At 40.6% G+C, this 18,856-nt stretch overlaps 10 protein-coding genes across 10 annotated transcripts; 7 read left to right on the top strand and 3 right to left on the bottom strand.

The window, feature by feature from the left end:
* Positions 1 to 611: 611 nt before the first annotated feature.
* On the top strand, positions 612 to 1,285 carry JH06_3218 (hypothetical protein; the record flags this gene model as incomplete). Its single annotated transcript, XM_014670904.1, has 2 exons — positions 612 to 1,102; positions 1,135 to 1,285. 2 exons carry the CDS (start codon positions 612 to 614, stop codon positions 1,283 to 1,285), a joined length of 642 nt encoding a protein of 213 aa, XP_014526390.1.
* Positions 1,286 to 1,588: 303 nt separating this feature from the next.
* On the top strand, positions 1,589 to 2,652 carry JH06_3219 (cyclin; the record flags this gene model as incomplete). The annotated part of the gene is made up of 5 exons (XM_014670905.1): positions 1,589 to 1,666; positions 1,697 to 1,773; positions 1,804 to 1,929; positions 1,959 to 2,167; positions 2,198 to 2,652. The coding sequence occupies 5 exons, from the start codon at positions 1,589 to 1,591 to the stop codon at positions 2,650 to 2,652; spliced, it is 945 nt and encodes a 314-aa protein (XP_014526391.1).
* Positions 2,653 to 3,731: 1,079 nt separating this feature from the next.
* Positions 3,732 to 4,755, top strand: JH06_3220 (hypothetical protein; the record flags this gene model as incomplete). The annotated part of the gene is made up of 5 exons (XM_014670906.1): positions 3,732 to 3,788; positions 3,815 to 3,867; positions 3,897 to 4,337; positions 4,366 to 4,459; positions 4,489 to 4,755. The coding sequence occupies 5 exons, from the start codon at positions 3,732 to 3,734 to the stop codon at positions 4,753 to 4,755; spliced, it is 912 nt and encodes a 303-aa protein (XP_014526392.1).
* An 866-nt stretch (positions 4,756 to 5,621) lies between these two features.
* Positions 5,622 to 6,240, bottom strand: JH06_3221 (RAB GTPase activating; the record flags this gene model as incomplete). Its single annotated transcript, XM_014670907.1, is given in 3 exon segments — positions 5,622 to 5,640; positions 5,657 to 5,821; positions 5,852 to 6,240. 3 exon segments carry the CDS (start codon positions 6,238 to 6,240, stop codon positions 5,622 to 5,624), a joined length of 573 nt encoding a protein of 190 aa, XP_014526393.1.
* A 1,045-nt stretch (positions 6,241 to 7,285) lies between these two features.
* On the top strand, positions 7,286 to 8,285 carry JH06_3222 (zinc transporter protein; the record flags this gene model as incomplete). Its single annotated transcript, XM_014670908.1, has 2 exons — positions 7,286 to 7,988; positions 8,020 to 8,285. The coding sequence occupies 2 exons, from the start codon at positions 7,286 to 7,288 to the stop codon at positions 8,283 to 8,285; spliced, it is 969 nt and encodes a 322-aa protein (XP_014526394.1).
* A 478-nt stretch (positions 8,286 to 8,763) lies between these two features.
* JH06_3223 (thioredoxin reductase mitochondrial) lies at positions 8,764 to 10,233 on the bottom strand (the record flags this gene model as incomplete). The annotated part of the gene is made up of 4 exons (XM_014670909.1): positions 8,764 to 9,064; positions 9,095 to 9,784; positions 9,816 to 9,926; positions 9,956 to 10,233. 4 exons carry the CDS (start codon positions 10,231 to 10,233, stop codon positions 8,764 to 8,766), a joined length of 1,380 nt encoding a protein of 459 aa, XP_014526395.1.
* A 256-nt stretch (positions 10,234 to 10,489) lies between these two features.
* JH06_3224 (phosphopantothenate cysteine ligase) lies at positions 10,490 to 12,733 on the top strand (the record flags this gene model as incomplete). The annotated part of the gene is given in 9 exon segments (XM_014670910.1): positions 10,490 to 10,549; positions 10,581 to 10,750; positions 10,781 to 10,920; positions 10,944 to 11,530; positions 11,544 to 11,654; positions 11,665 to 11,752; positions 11,783 to 11,852; positions 11,880 to 12,333; positions 12,365 to 12,733. The coding sequence occupies 9 exon segments, from the start codon at positions 10,490 to 10,492 to the stop codon at positions 12,731 to 12,733; spliced, it is 2,049 nt and encodes a 682-aa protein (XP_014526396.1).
* A 388-nt stretch (positions 12,734 to 13,121) lies between these two features.
* JH06_3225 (hypothetical protein) lies at positions 13,122 to 13,961 on the top strand (the record flags this gene model as incomplete). Its single annotated transcript, XM_014670911.1, has 3 exons — positions 13,122 to 13,568; positions 13,599 to 13,682; positions 13,728 to 13,961. 3 exons carry the CDS (start codon positions 13,122 to 13,124, stop codon positions 13,959 to 13,961), a joined length of 765 nt encoding a protein of 254 aa, XP_014526397.1.
* A 356-nt stretch (positions 13,962 to 14,317) lies between these two features.
* Positions 14,318 to 15,097, bottom strand: JH06_3226 (hypothetical protein; the record flags this gene model as incomplete). Its single annotated transcript, XM_014670912.1, has 7 exons — positions 14,318 to 14,470; positions 14,500 to 14,548; positions 14,579 to 14,631; positions 14,662 to 14,730; positions 14,761 to 14,862; positions 14,893 to 14,937; positions 14,969 to 15,097. The coding sequence occupies 7 exons, from the start codon at positions 15,095 to 15,097 to the stop codon at positions 14,318 to 14,320; spliced, it is 600 nt and encodes a 199-aa protein (XP_014526398.1).
* Positions 15,098 to 15,582: 485 nt separating this feature from the next.
* Positions 15,583 to 16,139, top strand: JH06_3227 (phosphatidic acid phosphatase; the record flags this gene model as incomplete). Its single annotated transcript, XM_014670913.1, has 3 exons — positions 15,583 to 15,719; positions 15,750 to 15,891; positions 15,921 to 16,139. The coding sequence occupies 3 exons, from the start codon at positions 15,583 to 15,585 to the stop codon at positions 16,137 to 16,139; spliced, it is 498 nt and encodes a 165-aa protein (XP_014526399.1).
* Between the last annotated feature and the right edge of the window lie 2,717 nt (positions 16,140 to 18,856).

Genomic DNA, 18,856 nt, shown 5'->3' on the forward strand with positions numbered 1-18,856 from the left:
TGAAAGAACTATCGATTTCAATTCTTTCATTTCTTATCAATCTGGCATTTCTACTGATAATCCTTGTTCTGTTTATCCTCATGACATCTCTGCTTCTGGAACATTCAATTATCGTTCAGAAGCATTTGATTACAAGTGGAATAATCGTGCAGCGATATCTCCTTCTTCTCTTCCTGCCTATGTGATTGGTTCATTTGAAACTATCATTCCTTATATCAATTCTATTCGATTATATACTGACGATTATCCAGAATACTCTCCTTCTTCATTCATTGTATCAGGAAGTGATTCTGGTTCTTCTTGGACTACTCTATTGACTCAATATGGTCAGACTTATAATGCGAATTCATGGAAACAATAGTCATTGAATTCTCCTTCACAATTCAAATCAATCAAGTTCACTGTCAATTCTGTTCAATCATCTCCTTAAGCTCATATTACTGAACTTCAATTCATGACCTGTAATCGACCTGAACTCTTGTATTCTCCAAGAGTTGTCATTCTAAGTATTGGTATTGGCAGCGTTCTCATTCAACCTATGAGCAGTATGTTGTATTCTTCTTGGGCAATCACTCCTGCTCTTCCAGATAGTATGACTCTTAATCCAAACAATGGTGTTATCTCTGGCTGCTCAGACTAAAAGAAATCCATCTCCTATTGATATGTACTTCTATTCTGATTACAAGATTGTGAGATATGTTGATGCTACTCTTGCTATTCCTCTAATCTCTCTTTCTGAATTCACTTATCCTTCTCGAATTGTATTTGGAGATGATTCTTTCAAGATGAAAAAATTGAACACACTGATTCAGTGGATGATTGATAATCGTGATAAGGGATACTTCATGAATCTTGAGTACTTCCAAGTGACTGGCCATAAGGCTGCTACTCATGAGGCTTCAACAGATGCTACTGGAATGATTGCAACTATTGTTTCAAATCCTCATACAATGTGTACTGATAAGGAGAATTTCCCTAAATTGACTATGATGAACTTCAATACCAATGGATACAACGAGTTCAATGATGGATTCGATGCTGCCTTGAGAGGTACTTGTAATCGTGCTGAAACAGGAGTGAGAGTCAATGCTATGCAGAGGCAGTTACGTATCCTCCAATTTGTTCTGCTTCAAGTGGTGTCAACTTCTGGTATTACGATATGGTTGATGAAAAGGATACTAAGCAATGTCATTTCACCTGGAATTGGGATATGGGTGGCACGTTGAACACCTATGCTCCTGGTCCTTATCCTAATGCTAATACTGAACATTGTGATAATCAATAACAGAGTAAATGATCGTATTTGAGATCGTATTTGTTTAATTGGTACAATCGTTGCAAAGACAGATCTACTAGAAGTAGCCCATATAATTGCAGATTCTCTACTGCTGGTTTGAAACTGAACACAGAATCAGTTTGTTTTTCGGAATTCCAATTCCCAGTTTCATTCCATTATCCTTTACTCATTAAGGTTAGGCACATACAGTGCTTTATTCCTTCGGTTAAGGGACATTTGATAGATCGGAAGAGTTGGATTTGGATTTGTGTGTTTCCATTCTTCGCTTGTTGTTGTAACTCATATTACGGAATGGAGGCCTATAACATAACAGATATTTCACACATATATGTTTACTTTATCAATTCTCTTTTGGAAGAGAGTGAAAAGGTATGGTTACAACTTGTAAATTATATATAGAATCGGAGATATATTGATCAGTCCCTGTTCAGCAATTATAACGATGTCCAGTTATCGTTAACCGATTTCTTCAAGCGGTACAGTGAATCTTATTTGATTAACCTTAGGCTCTTTGGAAGAATGTGTTGTTCACTTGAATGTTTCTTCATTTCTCTAATCTACATTCGACGCTTTCATGAATCCAATCGTGGTGTTATTTGTAGTACATCGATCAAGAATGTGATAACTGCATCGTATTTATTTTTGTTAGAGTTCATTATAGAATTGTTTTGGCTCAGAAGTTTTTCGATGAGATTTGTTACAAGTCCGAATTCTATGGTAGTTTTGCCAATCTGAAAGTGAACGAGATGAATAACCTTGAAGTTGATTTCCTTTGTCGGATTCACTTTTCTCTTATGGTGTATCCAGCACAGTACGAATCTTTTTATAATGAAATGTGCAACCTATGTTGTTTGCCATGTCTTCAGAGGAGTATCTGATGGTTGAATCTATCATTCTTAGATGGTGTTTCATTACCCCAATTGGTAGATGTGAGTGGATGTCCCGAATGTCCATTGTTGAAATATGTGCTTACTCCGCAAGAACAACAGCGGAAGGCAATGTACTATCAGCAACACCCTGCCGCTATTGTTGCCCCTCCTCCGATCATTTACAAGCCAAAACAAATGGTCCGTACTTTTCCTCCCAAGCAGCCAGCCTTTTCCATGGTTCCGCAGCAGCCATCAGCTGTTTCGGTACCTCCTCCTTTTGTTCAATCCTCTGTCCCTGTTCAGGTTCCGCAGCAGGCATATTATCGGGCACCAGTGCAAGTGTGCGTCAACCAGTCACAGTCTATAGGTAATTATCCGAATCCTATTTACCCTCCTTCTCAGCCAGGATTATCTAGTCACACTGTTCATTACACTTATCAGGTCCCTTCAAATACGGGAAGTGTTTGGTCTCCTTATCGGTCATAATTTCTAAGTTTAGTTTTCTGTTGTTGTAATTTGTTTCTTTTCCGTATTTTGATTCTGTTGGAGTATGAGAGGGTGTGTGAATGAGGTCCTTTTCGGACTTCTTCTGTTTTTGTACTTTTTCGAAACGACAGCTTCTAGAGAATGGTTCTATTATATTCAATCGTGTTTTTCTGCTTATGATATAGTGTTGAACGAAGAAGATGAAAGAAATGTACAGAAGAATAGGTCTATTGGAATTGTGGAATTCAATATTGATAATAGAGGGAATCCAGTCCATGGGGAGATACCCAAGTCTATGGGATTGAATTCGGGTATTAGTAGTCTTTTACTATCAAAGAACGCCTCAAGTTGTAATGGAAACACTGATGAAGATTTCTCGAAAGTGTCTATATCGGAAGCTATGGATTTGATTATACCATCTTCTGTTGTTTCGAATATATCACAAGTATCGCTAGTTACCTCAACTGAATCTGTTGTTGCTCTTAATGTGTCTCAGACTGTTGCTAGTAGTTCATATGTATCTCAAGTGTCGACAGTTTCCTGGAATGAAGCAACCTCATCTTTGATTACTTCCAGTATGCCTCAATCGACTTCTGTTCCTATTAATGAGACGCGCACATCGACAGGTATTTCCTGTAATTCGGTAGTGTCGGTGGCTTCGAACACCTCCATGGAATGTCTTCGTAACTCAGATACAATTCAAAAAGCTGCTGTCGTTTCCTCTATGGTTCCACAATCTTTTATCGTTGCAAACAAATCACTAGTGTCTACAATAAGTACTTCACTTCTCTCAAGCGATTCTCCAAATTCATCTAACCCTTTCTCATCGTCGAATATACGCCTACATTCTACCGTATCATCTGTTTTCAGTAACCGGTATCAAACAGAAACCTTAACTCGTCTTTGGTCAGAAGCTCAGTCTTTCGATTTGCCTCTTCGTAATCTCTTCAATATGACCTATCTTCTCAAGAAATTTCTGCCACTCACAGTTTCATCCCATGTACTTGCTCCAGACTCTGAATCCCTTCTGTCCATTGTGAAGAACCATAAGAGGCATCTAGTCCAGAAGTGTCACGGTCATGACATCTATAGTTTTTGTCAAGGGCATTCTCTCCTCTCTTGGGACTCAGATTCTCGTTATTTCTATACCTTTTCACCGCAGCCACTACCACAGAATCATTCTTCTTCTCAGCTTACATTTGTAGCCCATACTTCGTAGGAATTCAATTCTTATTTCACTGTAGTGTGGATCGATTAAACTATTTACCACATTTGTTGAGAAGATGGAAAGGATATATCTCATTGGCTGTGATTGCTGATACTTCGGAGTTGCCTGCAGTTCAGAAGGTTCTTCGAAGTCTTCGCTATCGCAAGCACGTGCGTATCTCTTTATACATTCCAGGAAAGCAGAATTATGTTTGGATTCATCCAGAAAAGAAGATTGTCAAATCAAATCGGATCTATCCCATCAATTTGCTACGGGATATAGCCATTTTGAACTGTATTACGACACATTATGTGAATCTTGATATGGATCTATGGCCATCGGATTCCCTTCTCACTACATTTCAGTCCTTGCCTTTTTCTCTTACGCAGTTGCACAAAGCAGCATTGATCCTACCAGCATTCCAATTCACTCCTTCGCTGCGCAGTCTGTATGGTTCGCAGAATAAACTCACTGATGAGTAGGATTTCTAGATTTGTTTGAAATAGACTTGTTGCACGTATTCCTCATACAAAGAAGGATTTGCTCATATATGTCAATCAAAAGGCGGCTAATCTTGCTAATCCAAATATGAATAAGCATGTATTTGTCTATTAGATTGTCAATTATAGCAATATCTTGGGGATTATTGGTATCATTCTGGAGATGAAGCGATTCAGCCAATGATGTGTATGAACTATTCGACTATGGAACCATATGTAATCCTTCGTCGATCACAAAGGACTCCTCTCTTCCATCCTTATTACATTGATTATGGATTCAATAAGGTACAATTCATCCAGCGATTACGGTTTGAAGGATTCCGATTCTTTATGTTGATGAATGAGTTTGGGTTCGATGTTCCGCATAAAACGTACGTGTTGATGTCTTTCTCGTGAATAGATCGACGTATTCACTAGTTTTATCGAAGGAATTGAAGTCAGGGACGTCTTCAGTTTCTGCTCTACATCGGAGGTTAATGAAAGCAATGCATGACGATGATCTTTCCTTTCCTGTATGCCCTAGAAGTCCAGTATCGATTGTTTGTTAGGAACAAAAATCATTGCGATACTGATAATGTCATTTCCTAAAGTACTTTGACAGGATCGTTGTGGTTCCATCATGAATAGTATTGTCCTTCTGTCTTTCGTCTTCTGATCTGGGAGACTTCTCTTTTGCATATTTCAATATCCGATCCAGCAACCGTACTGGCTCCTTTTTCGTTTCTTTTGGAGTTTCATATGTCTACTCTTAACGACAATTCATTGCACTACTTTCCATAGGAGTTGAGAGACTTTCCACACGAACTTCACACTAATATTCCTCCTGCCTTCTTGAAGAAGAGTAAGAGCATCCTGGATGCCTTGGCAAGCATATATAGAATCTCGAAGAGTGAGAAGTAAAGAAGCAGCAATATAATCCAGAAGAGGAAGAGCAGGTTCAGTCCAGATGAATAAACGGTCCCATAGAAAGAAAACAGCTTCGATTGACACTTCTCGAGAGAGAAGTAACCGGATCCATCTTAGGAGAAACATGGATGGTAGAATTCCAAGTTCATTGAGATAGGTAAGAAGGTGTTGGTTCATTTTGGGGTTCTCTTGTTGCTGGGCAGTATTCTGCTGTAGAAGTGGTTTCACATTACCCAAATTCTCAATTCTGTGCTTTGTATCCCTCTGATTGGTAATGCGTTTTGAATCTATCGTATTCGTTACTGTCTCTGCAGTTCTATTAGCTCCCTCTCCACTCCTCTCCACTCCCTCTCTATTCATTTCCAGGGTCTCGCACTGCTCAACTAACCACATGACATGATCAATCCGATGGGTCAAATTCCATGTATCACCATCAACATAACATCCTCGAAGTAATGTCATCAAACGCTCAAGCAACATGTAACAATCATGTTCCAAATATCGTTCATCTGTTAAAGAGGTCAGTACATCATACACCACTTGTTGATCCTTATTCCTATATATCATTTCACATCCTCAAATCAACAGTTGATGCACAGCAGTTTCATTGTCCTTCTCCAATCGTTCCTTCTGGTATTTCAAATGAGAGTCCAGTAGTTCCCATGTGTGATTGTTTCCTTCACCGGATCTATGTCGATTCCGCTCACAAAACAAGCACAGAAGCAGTACTGCTAGAATATCCGTCATTCCCTGTTTATATCCCATTTCAGAATGCTCCACAGAATACACTAACACTAGACGTACTACCAAATCCTGGATTAAAGAACTCTTGAAGAATAGGTAGTCACTAAAAGTACGAGTACAATCTTTACGGATCACTTGTTCCAATTCCCGCAATTCTCGATAGGCTGTAGATCCGCGAGCTTCTACGGCCTCCTGACAGCCGATACGCTGCGCTTTTGCGATAATATCCATGTGCTTAGAACGGATCGATTCATAATACTCGCGTTGCTTTGAAACTTGAATTGGCCATGTATTCAAAGAACCTTATATGATATTCATCCACCATCCATACAGTTTCCATCAATGCAACCCAAACATAATCTCCAAAATACACTTCGAATACCTGTTTCAGAGAGATCACACTACTTATAAATGAAATGAGAAGAAACTACGTGATTTACATAGTCCATACGATCTTCTGGTGGAATAGCTGCTACTGTTTGAAGAGATTCAATCTTCACAAGGAGAGAAGTATTCACAATCGAGGTCAGTGAAACGAGAGAGTCAGGGTACTTTTGAATAAAATGGGACTTGTTGAAAAACAACGATGAAAGTGTCATTTCCTTCGGTCGTGTGGGTCTCTTTCGCAAATTCAGTATATAACACACCCAATCTTCTGCCCTTTCATCGGAGATACAGGAAAAGGAAAAAAGAATGCTACCTTGAAGATCACGCATGGAAACAGTATTCTACATTGTATCTCATTGACTGAACCCTACTCCAATCACTTCCGGTAATAAATCCCTAAGTGAAAAAGCGCAGATTGGATTCTCCATATTTCCTCGTTTATAAAAGGAAATTCTATACTTTGTCACAATAAATCCTTGAGTACTTGTTCAATCCAACATCAAGCCAACAAAGACATCGTTTGAAGCTATATCCATTCTATTTGTAATAAACGACCCTTTTGGATTTGTACACTGGTAACAGAGACCACTTCTTCCTTCTTCTCATTTTCATCCTGCTTTTCGATTATACGTCTCTCACCTACCTAATAGTAAGTTTCGAATAACAATTTGATATACCATGTAATAGATTGAAAAGCTTTGTGAGAGTGTTTCTAAGTGTCAGTCTGTTTCGTTATTTGCGAGCAGGCAAAAGGAAATCGGATCTTATCCAATCCTCGATGACTCGGAACACAATAGTACAGCAATAGGTATCATTGCTGTATTTCAGAAAAAACCGTTAGTGCGTCCTCGGTTCACGAAATGGAATTGTATTATTATTCAAAGACAGAATGTTTCGTGAGCTTGTAGAATTGGCAGAGAGTCGTTCAGCATCGCTGTGGTTGATTATCTTGCTGTGTGTATTGCTGTTCCTCTGGACCGAGTTTATGTGTTATCTTCCTCTTTGGTTGCGTGTAGGAAAGCTTGGACTCTCGTTTATCAGTGCCTTGGGTGCTGGATTGATGGTGGGAGCGGCATTCTGTGTGGTTATTCCAGAGTCCATTTCAGACGCATTGGAGCACTCGCATGCGGAAGGGTCTGAGGAGGCGGAGATGGCTGTGTATCGTCTGATTGGTATTTGTATTACCAGTGGTTTCTCTCTTATGATGATGGTGGATGCTTTGACTCATCGGATGTGTGGTCATAGTCACAGTCATGGTGATCATGAGCATGGAGAAGGTGAGTGTGGTCATGAGCACGGTGAGTGCGATCACAGTCATGAAGGAGGTGAATGCAATCACGACCATGATCAGGAAGGCCATAATGAAGAGATCAATCGTGTAGAAGAAGTCAATCATAGACATCCCTACCAAGCTACTGTATGGGGTCTTTGTTTCCACTCTATCTTTGATGGCGTGGCAATTGGTGCAACGATGCTCGATTCCCACCCTAAGGTTCTTTGGATTATCTTCTTTGCCATTGTCCTTCATAAGTCTGCCGCTTCTTTTGGTCTTGGAGCTTATTTCAAGAAGTTGCAGTTAACAGTCAAGCAGTGTTTGTGATTCTTGAATCTTTTGACTTCTAGCTTTACCTCATATCAGTATCTTTGCTGCAACCACTCCAGTAGCTACATTCTGTACAGCATTAGCCACTCTTTGGGTCTCCCATATTAATGAGACGGCAATGCCTGTGGCCTTTGCTTTTTCTGCTGGAACCTTCCTTTATGTGTCCATTACTCATATCGTTCCTGAAATTGGTAGCAATCTCAAGGCGTGGCATCTTATCTTCATGGTTATTGGTATTATGCTTCCCTATTTCCTCTTTATTGATGCAGATCATGCTGGCAATTAAGAAATTGTTTTGTATTCTGTTTGTTCTATCGAAACAATTCAGATTCAATGCCAAAAGTTCAGAAATGTAAGTCTCAAAGAGTTTCCCTACACCCCATCATAGAATTTGGATCTCCTCTAATCCAACCAGTAATGCAATACAGACGACAAGGTCGGTGATAGTTGTGTAGTATAGTAAGAAAGTGTTGTAGTGTCCTGAAGCCAAGAGACTGTGATGTTTCTAATGACTTTTATACTGTGACGTTGTTTCATAAGTTACAGCAATGTAATGTCATATCACCCTAGTTAACTGTGTACAACATCACAAAACCTTTAGTTAACTGTGTGCAACATCACAGCATCTTTAGTTAACTGCGTACACCACACAACACCCTCAACTGCACACAATATCGCAACACCTTTAATCTACTGCACATATCGCAGAACCACCATAGATGGAAACCAACATTGTCGCGGTACCCGTATTGCATTTAGTTAGCTCAGCAACTCCGTTTGGCAGCATTCCGGTCCTGCTCCTTAGTTACCGATAGACTGAAGACTTCCTCTCCATGCGTTGGATGAATTGGAACCACATCATCCATATCTTCTTTGGTAACTCCCAACTTCATACTGAGAGCAATTCCCTGAATGATATCTCCCGAATTAGGACCCAATATATGAACTCCTAAGACTTTCCGAGGTGCCTCATGCATGCAAATCACTTTTGAATAGCATATATTCTCCTCTGGTTCGTTCTTCTTATTCATTCGGCCCAAATAATTCATCTCCAATGTATTATATCTATGCATCAGGCTCCACCTCCTTGCTTACTTCATATGATACACATCCACAGACGCACTCTTCACAGCTTCTTCCTCTGTCATTCCTACACACGAATACTCCAAGGGAGTAAACACGGTCGTTGGAATCAGAGAATAATCCATCTGCTTACTACTACCGCCAAAGAGACGATCTGCTAGTAATTTACCTTGCTTTATGGCAACAGGAGTGAGTTCAGGGTTCCCATAACGAGCATCTCCAATCACATGGATGTTGGGAACACGTGTTGTTTCTCCTGCAGGACACACAATCTTGCCTGAATCTGGTTCGGCAAAAAGCTTCACCGCAGAGAGATTCAACTCATCAGTACAAGCACGCCGACCTGTTGCAAACATCACAGTATCAAAAACATCCTGTCTCTTGGTGACGTTATTCACCGTCCATTCAACGAGTAATTTCCCGTCCGCCTCCTTGCTAATCCTATCAGGTAACGACCGCTCAAGGAAGTGAACTCCATGATTGGTCATATCCTCTTGAATCAACTGAGCCATTTGCTCATCAAATCGACGCAAGACACGAGAACGGACCATCACCGATGTGTCGTATCCAAAACTATTTAAAAAGCCCGCACATTCCAGTGCAATATACGAAGCCCCAACAATAAGGGTCTTTCCAGGTTCCTTCTTCAAACGGAACAAATCGTCACTAGTGATACCAAATTCACGAGCACCGGGGATATCCCTATAAATGAATTTGTCATAATTCCGATTACGGAATTAAAGGACGCCCTCCCGTTGCAATTACAATGTGATCGGCAGTAATATCCTTTCCTTCTACATGAACGGTATGATTATCCACAAAGGAACCCTTGGCATTCAGATATCTAGAATGAGAAACAAAGCAAATCCATACTCCACATCTTCATCCATTAAACTACCCCGATACTTAAAGTTCAGGGAACGGATATAGTTTGAAATGTTTGTAACCATCGTATCCCAGTCCGGTCGACGATGGGATTCCGCAAACCCAACTTGAAGAGCATCCTGCTCATTGTCACAATACTGGGCAGTTAAATGGAATAACTTCTTTGGAATACAACCAACATTGACACATGTTCCTCCCAAACCCCAGGTTGTTCCCTGGGAACTAGGACTAACATAGTCAAGAAGCGCAACATGGGCCCCTATCATTCATAATACCCATAATGGAGTACCATTGGCACTTGCCTGCTGAGCACAGCTAATTCCTCCCGATCCTCCTCCAATAACAATCAAATTATAACTAGAATGAAGCAAATCCTTCACCAGTACTCGTAATTCGCAGTTGTCGCTGCAAAGCCTCGAATGCCGAACAACCTTCGACCAATTCTAGAAGATGCAATTCTTAGCATACCCAAATCCTCAGAAATAGAATTGACAGACTTCTCTTTTTGTCAATTGCCACCAAATGATCAACAGTTCCACTGTGAAAGAGTGCGAGGACTTCCTAAACTCGATAGAACTATCGGTCCCTCCTAGCTTGAGTCTATTATATCTAGATTCCCGAAGTAGTTCAAGAAAGTGTTCAAGAACTCGTTGGAATTGCCCAGAGTAACCACAAGCCACTCGTTATTATCACTTCTGGTGGAACCACAATTCCTTTGGAAAAGAACACCGTTCGTTTCATCGATAACTTTTCTACCGGATCTAGAGGTGCGACAAGTGCAGAGTGAGTATCAATAGCGAAGATCATGGATAGGTATTTTCTTCGTCAAGACTATGTAGTCCTTTTCCTTTATCGTGAATCTTCGAAAAGACCGTTTCGATCTTATATCGAATCTCAACTTTCTGATGCATTACTAGATGGAGTTGCTTCCGATCACTCTCTCTTGTGTATTCGTTGGTCTTGGCTTTAAACATAGTTTCATCGCTTCCTGAATGTGTCCTTTCCATATACAAACAGTGGAAAGAAGTGCAGGCAGCGAAGTCTCTGTTGGAGATCCCGTTCACTACTGTATTTGAATACATGGTCCTTTTTCGTCATGTGTGTCTGGCATGTTCTTGTCTTGGTTCACAACTCATGGTATATTCTGCAGCTGCTGTATCGGATTTCTATGTGCCACTCCGTGATATGAATACACATAAGATTCAGTCGTCTGATGGAAAGCCATATTTGGCTCTAACGAATACACCCAAGATGCTCTACATGGTATCGAATATATGGGCTCCTGAAGCCTATCTAGTATCGTTCAAGTTAGAGACAGATACAACTATTCTTCTGGATAAAGCCACTTCTGCTATTACAAGGTGGGGGTACCAAAAAACGATAATGAATAGATATAATGTGGACTGTGTCGTAGCCAACATTTTAATGACACGATATAACGAAGTCCGATTAGTGTTCAATGGAGCTAGTTATAAGAATCGACATCTGTCATTCGATCGTTCATCGCCTATTTCCGTAGAAGTAGTCATTAAGAACTCTGAAGAACCGTTGGAAGCTATCTTTGTTCCACGATTAGTTCAAGCTCATCTCCATTGTTGTGTTTGTTCCTTTAAAATTACAGATGAGTAATTATCGTCGCCGTGATATGGGTTTCTGGTTAAGATTTGTGTTCTTTGTTGATGAGCAGGTATCATCAGGAATATGATCCTATTCGAAATGGAAGTATGGATGGAACAGATATCCATCCTCATGATCATGGTTTAGTGCGTGCTTATCACAATCATTGTTGACGTATGTAATTCTGGTTATTTGTAGATGACAGCCGAAAGGACTGTAATAATAAGTGTGATCCGTATAGAACACTTTTTGTTGGTCGATTAAAGTTGTAGTTGGAATCTTTTGTAATTAGTAGTGAAACGACGACTGAAGATACTCTTATACAGACATTTTCACGTTATGGAAAGCTGAAATCACTCAGATTGGTTCGTGATATTGTTACTGGATGTTCGATGAAATATGCATTTGTGGAATATTACTATGATGAGGATTTTTCTTCGGCATTCTTTGGAGCCCATCGAATGCAACTTGATGATGCTCAGATTCTAGTTGATTTTATGCGAGAGCAGACTGTTCCTGGTTGGATCCCTCGTCGCTTAGGAGGAGGTGTAGGTGGAAAGAAACCAAGTGGGCAGATGCGTTTTGGTGGTCGTGACTGTCCTTTTCGTGCACCTTTTGATATTAACATATACCGGAGGAAGCAAAATGCTGGGAACCGAATGAGGCAAGAGGAGTGGAACAGGCAAGGGGAATCTGGAGACCAAAGAAAACGAGATACAGAGAGGCGGGATGAGTTGAGAAAGGATTCTGTGGAATTGCACAGAAGGGAGGATTATGTAGGCCGTTCGAGTTATCGTGAGTCTTCAAGAACCAGAAGTAGATCAAGAGCACGAAGTCGATCAAAGCATAACCACTCAACAACTCGGGACCGAAGTAAGTCAAGAGCTGGAAGTCGATCAAAGCACAACCACTCAACAACTCGTGATCGAAGTCGGTCAAGGACCCATACTAGTAACTATTCTACTCATCATCCCAGTCCATCACGGACTCATGACCATAACCACTCACCATCTCATTATTGCAGCCATGCCCACTCCAGAAGCCATAAACATATCCACTCTCATAAATCATTTCCTGTTTGCAATAATAAAGAATGCTCAAACGGGGGATCGAACCCCAGACCTTCGCGTTATTAGCACGACGCTCTAACCAGCTGAGCTATTCGAGCACACTTATTTCTTCTCACTTACTCCCTATAAACAAGAACAATTAGTCAATTGTCACTATTCATGAGTCCTGAAGTGTCAAGACATCATAAACATAAACATCGAGGCAGAGGACATCATCATCATCATTCACGGTCCAAGAATGAATCATCATCTCCAAGTCCGTTGAAAGAGACGCAGGAACAACAGAAAGAGATTATAGATAATGATACTATCAAGTATCTCTCTAGCTGCATCTCACATCTAGAAAATGCCAACAAATCCTTCGTGACTTCAAAAAAACAAATCCAGAAGATACTGCTAATCTGAAGACCCAATTAGATATTCTAGATCATGGTTATGCTGTAGACGTATCCAAAGTATCAAATTCCATGATTCAAGGAACACTCCGCATTATTTTTGACCTTCTTGCTCTTCCTCAGACCAATCGTGGCTATTTCTGGGACGAGGAGGCTTTTGACGGAAAACGGATATGCGATCTCTTTTATGACTGCCTTACAGATTCTATGCCTCCTATTGAACAATTTCAAGTCGATGGTGATTTGAATGCGATTGACCTAGAGGATGAAGAGGAGGACGAAGTACAAATGGGTCCTGTGCGACCTCCTGCTCCTGTTCTCTTATCAACAAAAGACGAACTATTGATTGGACCTTCAATTCCTAAAGAGATTCTGGAAATGATGCAGCACGATATCCCCGTGCAAATTGAAGAGGATGGAGAGGATGTTGGTCCGGCTCTACCTGGTCAAGAAGAACGTAAACCGACAGAACAACCCTTCCTACAATCCCAACCGGAGCAACCAACTCCAAAGCGACTAGTGGATTTGTTCATGAAGGATGATACTTAGAAGCGGGATGAATGGATGACCATGATGCCTGATGCAGGCTTCTCGTCCGCCTTTGCGGAAGTTCGGTCGAGACGGTTTGCAAACGTACCTAGTGGTTGCACTGTATTGTTTCATCTCTATACTAACTAGATTGATCCATCATGGGCAGAAACCCCTGAAGAACGAAAGAAGAAGCTTCGAGAGTATCTAGCCAAAACACAAGTTGGAGGAGTGGAGGAAGAGATAAGTTCAAGCAACCAATCCAATGATGATAAACAAAAGCGAGTGAAAGAGTATCTGGAAGAGTATGATCAACAGTACCGACCAGAGTCACTTGCATCCATCTATAAACGAGTGTCAATTCATTCCAATAGTAACTTATAGATGAAGTCTGAAGGGACATTATCCAAACCACGAGATGACTATTCCAGAGAGGCAATCTTCCGGAATTCGAAGAGAAAACGATCGTTCGCTGGAGACATGACAAATTCGATGGGAAGTCTTAAGAGTCGGTTTGGTGATGTCAAGTATTCGGGTGGATCCATGTTTTATTTCTGTTTCTTGAACTGCTTATATATTTAATTTTTGTAAAACCTTGTATCTGTCAATTTGGTACCGTTTCTTTGCTTCTCTTATTAGGATACTCCTTTGCATCTATTCACTTGGATACACTACCTTTGCTCTGACCTACATGAATATACCATCTTCATTACCACTCTCTTCAACAAACATATATTACTTTACAAATTGTTAAGACGGTTGACAAGATCATTAGGATTGGCTTGGGCAGTAGCTGGTAATTGAGCAGCAGTAGCGGGAACAGTTCCCTCCAAAGTACCCTTTTCAGCGGCCACTTCCAACTGCGCCTGAGCCAATAGGGCATCTGCACTCTCCTACAGTCTCATTCTATAATGGAACCTACAGAACTAGCAACAGACTGAGAACCCATAGCATCTGTAAAACCAGCCATCCTACACTTTAATAAACCACTCAAGGCATACATGACATTGCTGTCCTCACATGCCTGCTTAAAACCATCCATAGCAGCATACATCTAAACTCAAAACCCAAACACATCGCCTACACGATTAATATCCATGGATGTTGAAGCAGCTTTAATGGCACTAACACACGAAGACATAGATTTAGAAATCTAGACATTACTCAAGAACTTTGAGCCTACTCCAGACATAGAAGAAACGCTCTGCATTGTCATAGCAGCTGCTTCGACTCGGCTAGAAAGAACCATAAACTGCTTTGCCTGATTACGCATACGAATCGAACTCTACCTCTCACCAAAGCAACTCAACACTACTTCAGCGTAGATTTTAGCACCTTCTTGATTACCTTTAACAACCTCCTAAACGTTAAGTCTAGAACACAACCTGTACTGCCTTCATCTTCTTTTCATAATTCTTTGCTTCCTGCTCAGCCTTCTTGTACTGAGCATTCAAAGACCGTGACGTCATCTTCAATTCAATAACTTGATCCTCGAGCGAAGGCTTTTTCCAGAATGGCATTGCAAATAATAATTAGAAGAATATGAATTAACTGTTCACAGAGGTAATTTTTCGTTCTAGTTTCTTATTGGGAAATCCAGTGCGACTTGCTCTTTGGTTTTTTTCTTAAGATAGAGAGTTATATTGATGCACTTCATCGAATTTCGCTACTATGTACAATTTGAACAAAGATTGGAGCGTTCTGAGATAAGGATCTTGAAAGGTATAGTTCACACAAATTGATGCCAATGGTGTTATTCTGTCAGTTTGCAAGATTCATAGACTTTCCCACTTGCCCATTGTTTCCTTCACAATCATCTTCGCCTTAAACCAGATTCTTTTGATAGTCGTTGAAATGGATCCATTGAATTCCAATCCTGTTGACAAGCAGGTTGTGAATGGAAGTTACGGACTCAAAGGGATTCTACATGAAGTCTCCAATGTGGACAAGAAATTCAGTGGGAAATTGCACCAGTAATCCATAAACTTTTCCGTCGATTCCTAGAATGCGTCTGAAAAAGCCTTTGGAATGGATCGTTCTTTTTCCTGCCCTTCTCTTTGGTCGCCACCTCTTGCCCGTTATTGTCATTTCTATTTCTTTGTTTATCAATGTTCGGATCGGTCTTTACATGGGTTTGTGCTGGTATTCCTTCTGGCCATATTTGAATTATAGTGTTATTACGGTCTTGTTCACAGAACCGTTGAAATATCTATTCGGTCGGGCTCGTCCTGCTGAAGATGAGATCCAAAATCGGATCATTCCTTTGAGAAAAGACGTCACAAATCCAGCTTTTCCATCGGGAGATAGTGCCCAGGTACTGTTTTGATTCTTTTGTGACTCTAGGCTGCAGTAATTGGAGGTGTTCTCTATTCCCTTACTACCAACCCTCTTGCCTTGTTAATCCCTTTGCCAACAATGTTCGCTCGTGTGTATTTCGGAGCACATTGGATAGGTGATACTCTGGGTGGTTATGCTATCGGTGTCGCAATGGGAGTGTATGTAGTTCCATATCTTGTCAAATTGCTAATATCATTCCTTGGAAGTAGTATGGAGTTTTTGTGACATAGGTCTTTTAGTGTCTGTCCATTGTTTCTTGTCATACACTATGAATCGATCTCTTGGCCATATTTTGTTTCATTCTATTTTCTCTCGACTCCTTGTTCTCGGTATTTCGGTCTTCTCCACCACATTCGCTCCTTCCTTTGACAACAGTACAGCAATCTATCTAGTATGTATTGGAGCACTGTTTTGAATCGCAGGGTCATTATCATAGTGATTCTAGTAAGCTCTTGTCAATCATAATACCGTTTCTCAATTGGGATGGGTTGTATTTCTTGCTCCTCTTCCTTACATATAGACATTTCCTTGGTAATGGAGACTTTGGTTATCGTTACGACTTGAATTGTGCCTTCTTTCCCCTTCTCCCTTTTCTTATTCATTGTATTTCCTCATTGTCCTTGTTCTTCCTAATAAAGTAGTATGAGTCGATATATTTGATCCCTAGTAATGTTGTATTTGTTGGTTCAGCCATTCTCTTTTACAGGATATCATATCTCGTCTTGGGAAATCCAAAACAATCCTATGAGGCTACTCTTCTCTTCATCTATAATCCTGCTTCGATTCACTTTTCTTCCTTCTACTCCGAGTCCTTGTATTCATTTCTATCGAATTTCATTATTCTTCAATATGTTCGTTCCATGCAAGGACAACATCCTCAACCTCTTTTATTGATAGTTTCAGTAGCTCTTTCAACACTCCTTCGATCAAATAGTATCATTCTTATCCCTTTGTTCTATTTGCCGACACTCCTTCAAGCTTCCCAGTCTCCCCTTCTCCTTTCGTTATCGATCGTTATTAGTATCCTTCCTATTTTTCTCTACCTCTACTACAACACGATCCGTTTCTGTCCATCGGATTCATGGTTTCCTCTGTTCACTTGTAATGGATCCACTGTTTATTCGTATGTGGAACAGAAGTATTGGAACGTTGGTCTTTTGGGGTACTATTCTTGGGAACATGTAGTTTGATTCGGTTGACTGTGATATAGGTTCCGGACTTTCTTATTGCTTCTCCAACAATTCTCCTAGCTGGAAGAGTGATCTATTCATCTCTTGGTTTTCTTACCAAAACTAAGGAATGGCGATTGTTGCCTTTTCTTCTTCATCTTGGGCTTCTCTTTTGCATTTGTCTCTTCTCTGCAAATATACAAATTATCACGCGAATGCTCATTTCTGCTTCTCCCTTGTTTCTTTGGGGAGTTTATACGATTATCAAGCAATCTCCTTTCATTGGAAAGTGTTTCATTCTAGGGTATTGGCTCTTGTATTTAGTTATTGGAACTGCAATGTTTAGTATGTATCTCCCATGGACATGAAGTGTTTGAGAAAACAGTCAAATCAATTTCACTAGCTCTAGATGGATCATGTTGTTCGTACATCGGATGGATCGGTTCAGAAACGTGTATTGGTTGCAGAGTATTGGAAGAGGTTTGCAGAGGAACACTGGGAGCCGCTGACAAAGGAACATCAGTAGACGTAACAGCTGGACTAGCAGAATCACCAGCAGGCATATCATCCACTGGAGCTTCCGAGGATGCATTCACAGGAGAAGCAATTGGCAAAGTAGCATACACTTCATCACTTACAGGTCCATTAGTCTCCCCAACAACACTCATTGAAGGGAAAATTGAGTCAAACACATGCTGAGTCACTTGAGCCACCGACTCCAAAGCAGCTGAAATCTTCTCCGAAACATGATTTTCTTCATTCCAACGACGAATCGAATCGTTCATAGCGTTTGCACGTTGCTCCCACTACACATCACCAACACAAACCGCATGTACTTCAGGATTTGATATAACTTCAGCTGTTTTAGATGTCACCTCCTTTGCAGTGTTCACTGCAGTCTCAGTAATCTTATACTTTTCATCAAAACTCCGAACTTCCCTCCCAATTCCCATAAACATTCTCCCAATATCACTCAACAAATCCGAGGGAGGCGTCTGCAAAGGGATCCTCTGCTGAGAGGGTGAAGAATAAGATACTGGAATGGAGGAAGACTCTTGAACAGGGTTCACTTCAGTTGTAGAATTCATCAGTCCTTTTATACAATCCGCTTCTTCCAAATACATGTTGATCTGATTCTGCATTTTCTCCCGCTCTTCACCATTCGCATTTACCATTTGGTCTGCTACATGATTTACAGCATGTTGGTATCTAGCGATCAACTAAAAACACTAGAACCACATATCAATAGCTTCTTTATGTTTTCCTTGAAAAGAAAGCATCCGCGCATCATGAATTAACTCGTCGATTGATTTGCTACGATCCATTTTTAATTGTATAATACACTTTTCTCCTTCCTAGTTGAAAACGAATCTCGATTCTTCAAATCTATTGCATCTGCAATGTTCTCTTTAGAAATAGATTCTTCGATCTTCTTCTCACTACGCGGATCGTTACTTTGGTTGGCCTCTTGACAAAATCCTAGAGACTCTTCTCTCAGAAGAAATGACTTCATCAATAGTTAGATATCCTGAGTTCAGAAAGAAGTCTCTTCATCATCCGTCTCATCAACACTTGAAGTCAAACACCAAATATTTATTTCACTCATACTTGTTCCATATGGAGGTGATATACGTTGTGACTGGCAAATCAGAAACAGGATAAAGGATTGTTTCCTTTCTTTCAATGAGCAAGCGTGACCGAGTGGTCCAAGGTGCTACGTTCAGGTCGTAGTGTGTTCGCACGCGTGGGTTCGAGTCCCACCGCTTGCATTTT

The sequence above is a fragment of the Blastocystis sp. subtype 4 genome (assembly GCF_000743755.1).
Source record: "Blastocystis sp. subtype 4 strain WR1 chromosome Unknown seqid_0215, whole genome shotgun sequence".
Classification (NCBI taxonomy): Eukaryota; class Bigyra; order Opalinata; family Blastocystidae; genus Blastocystis; species Blastocystis sp. subtype 4.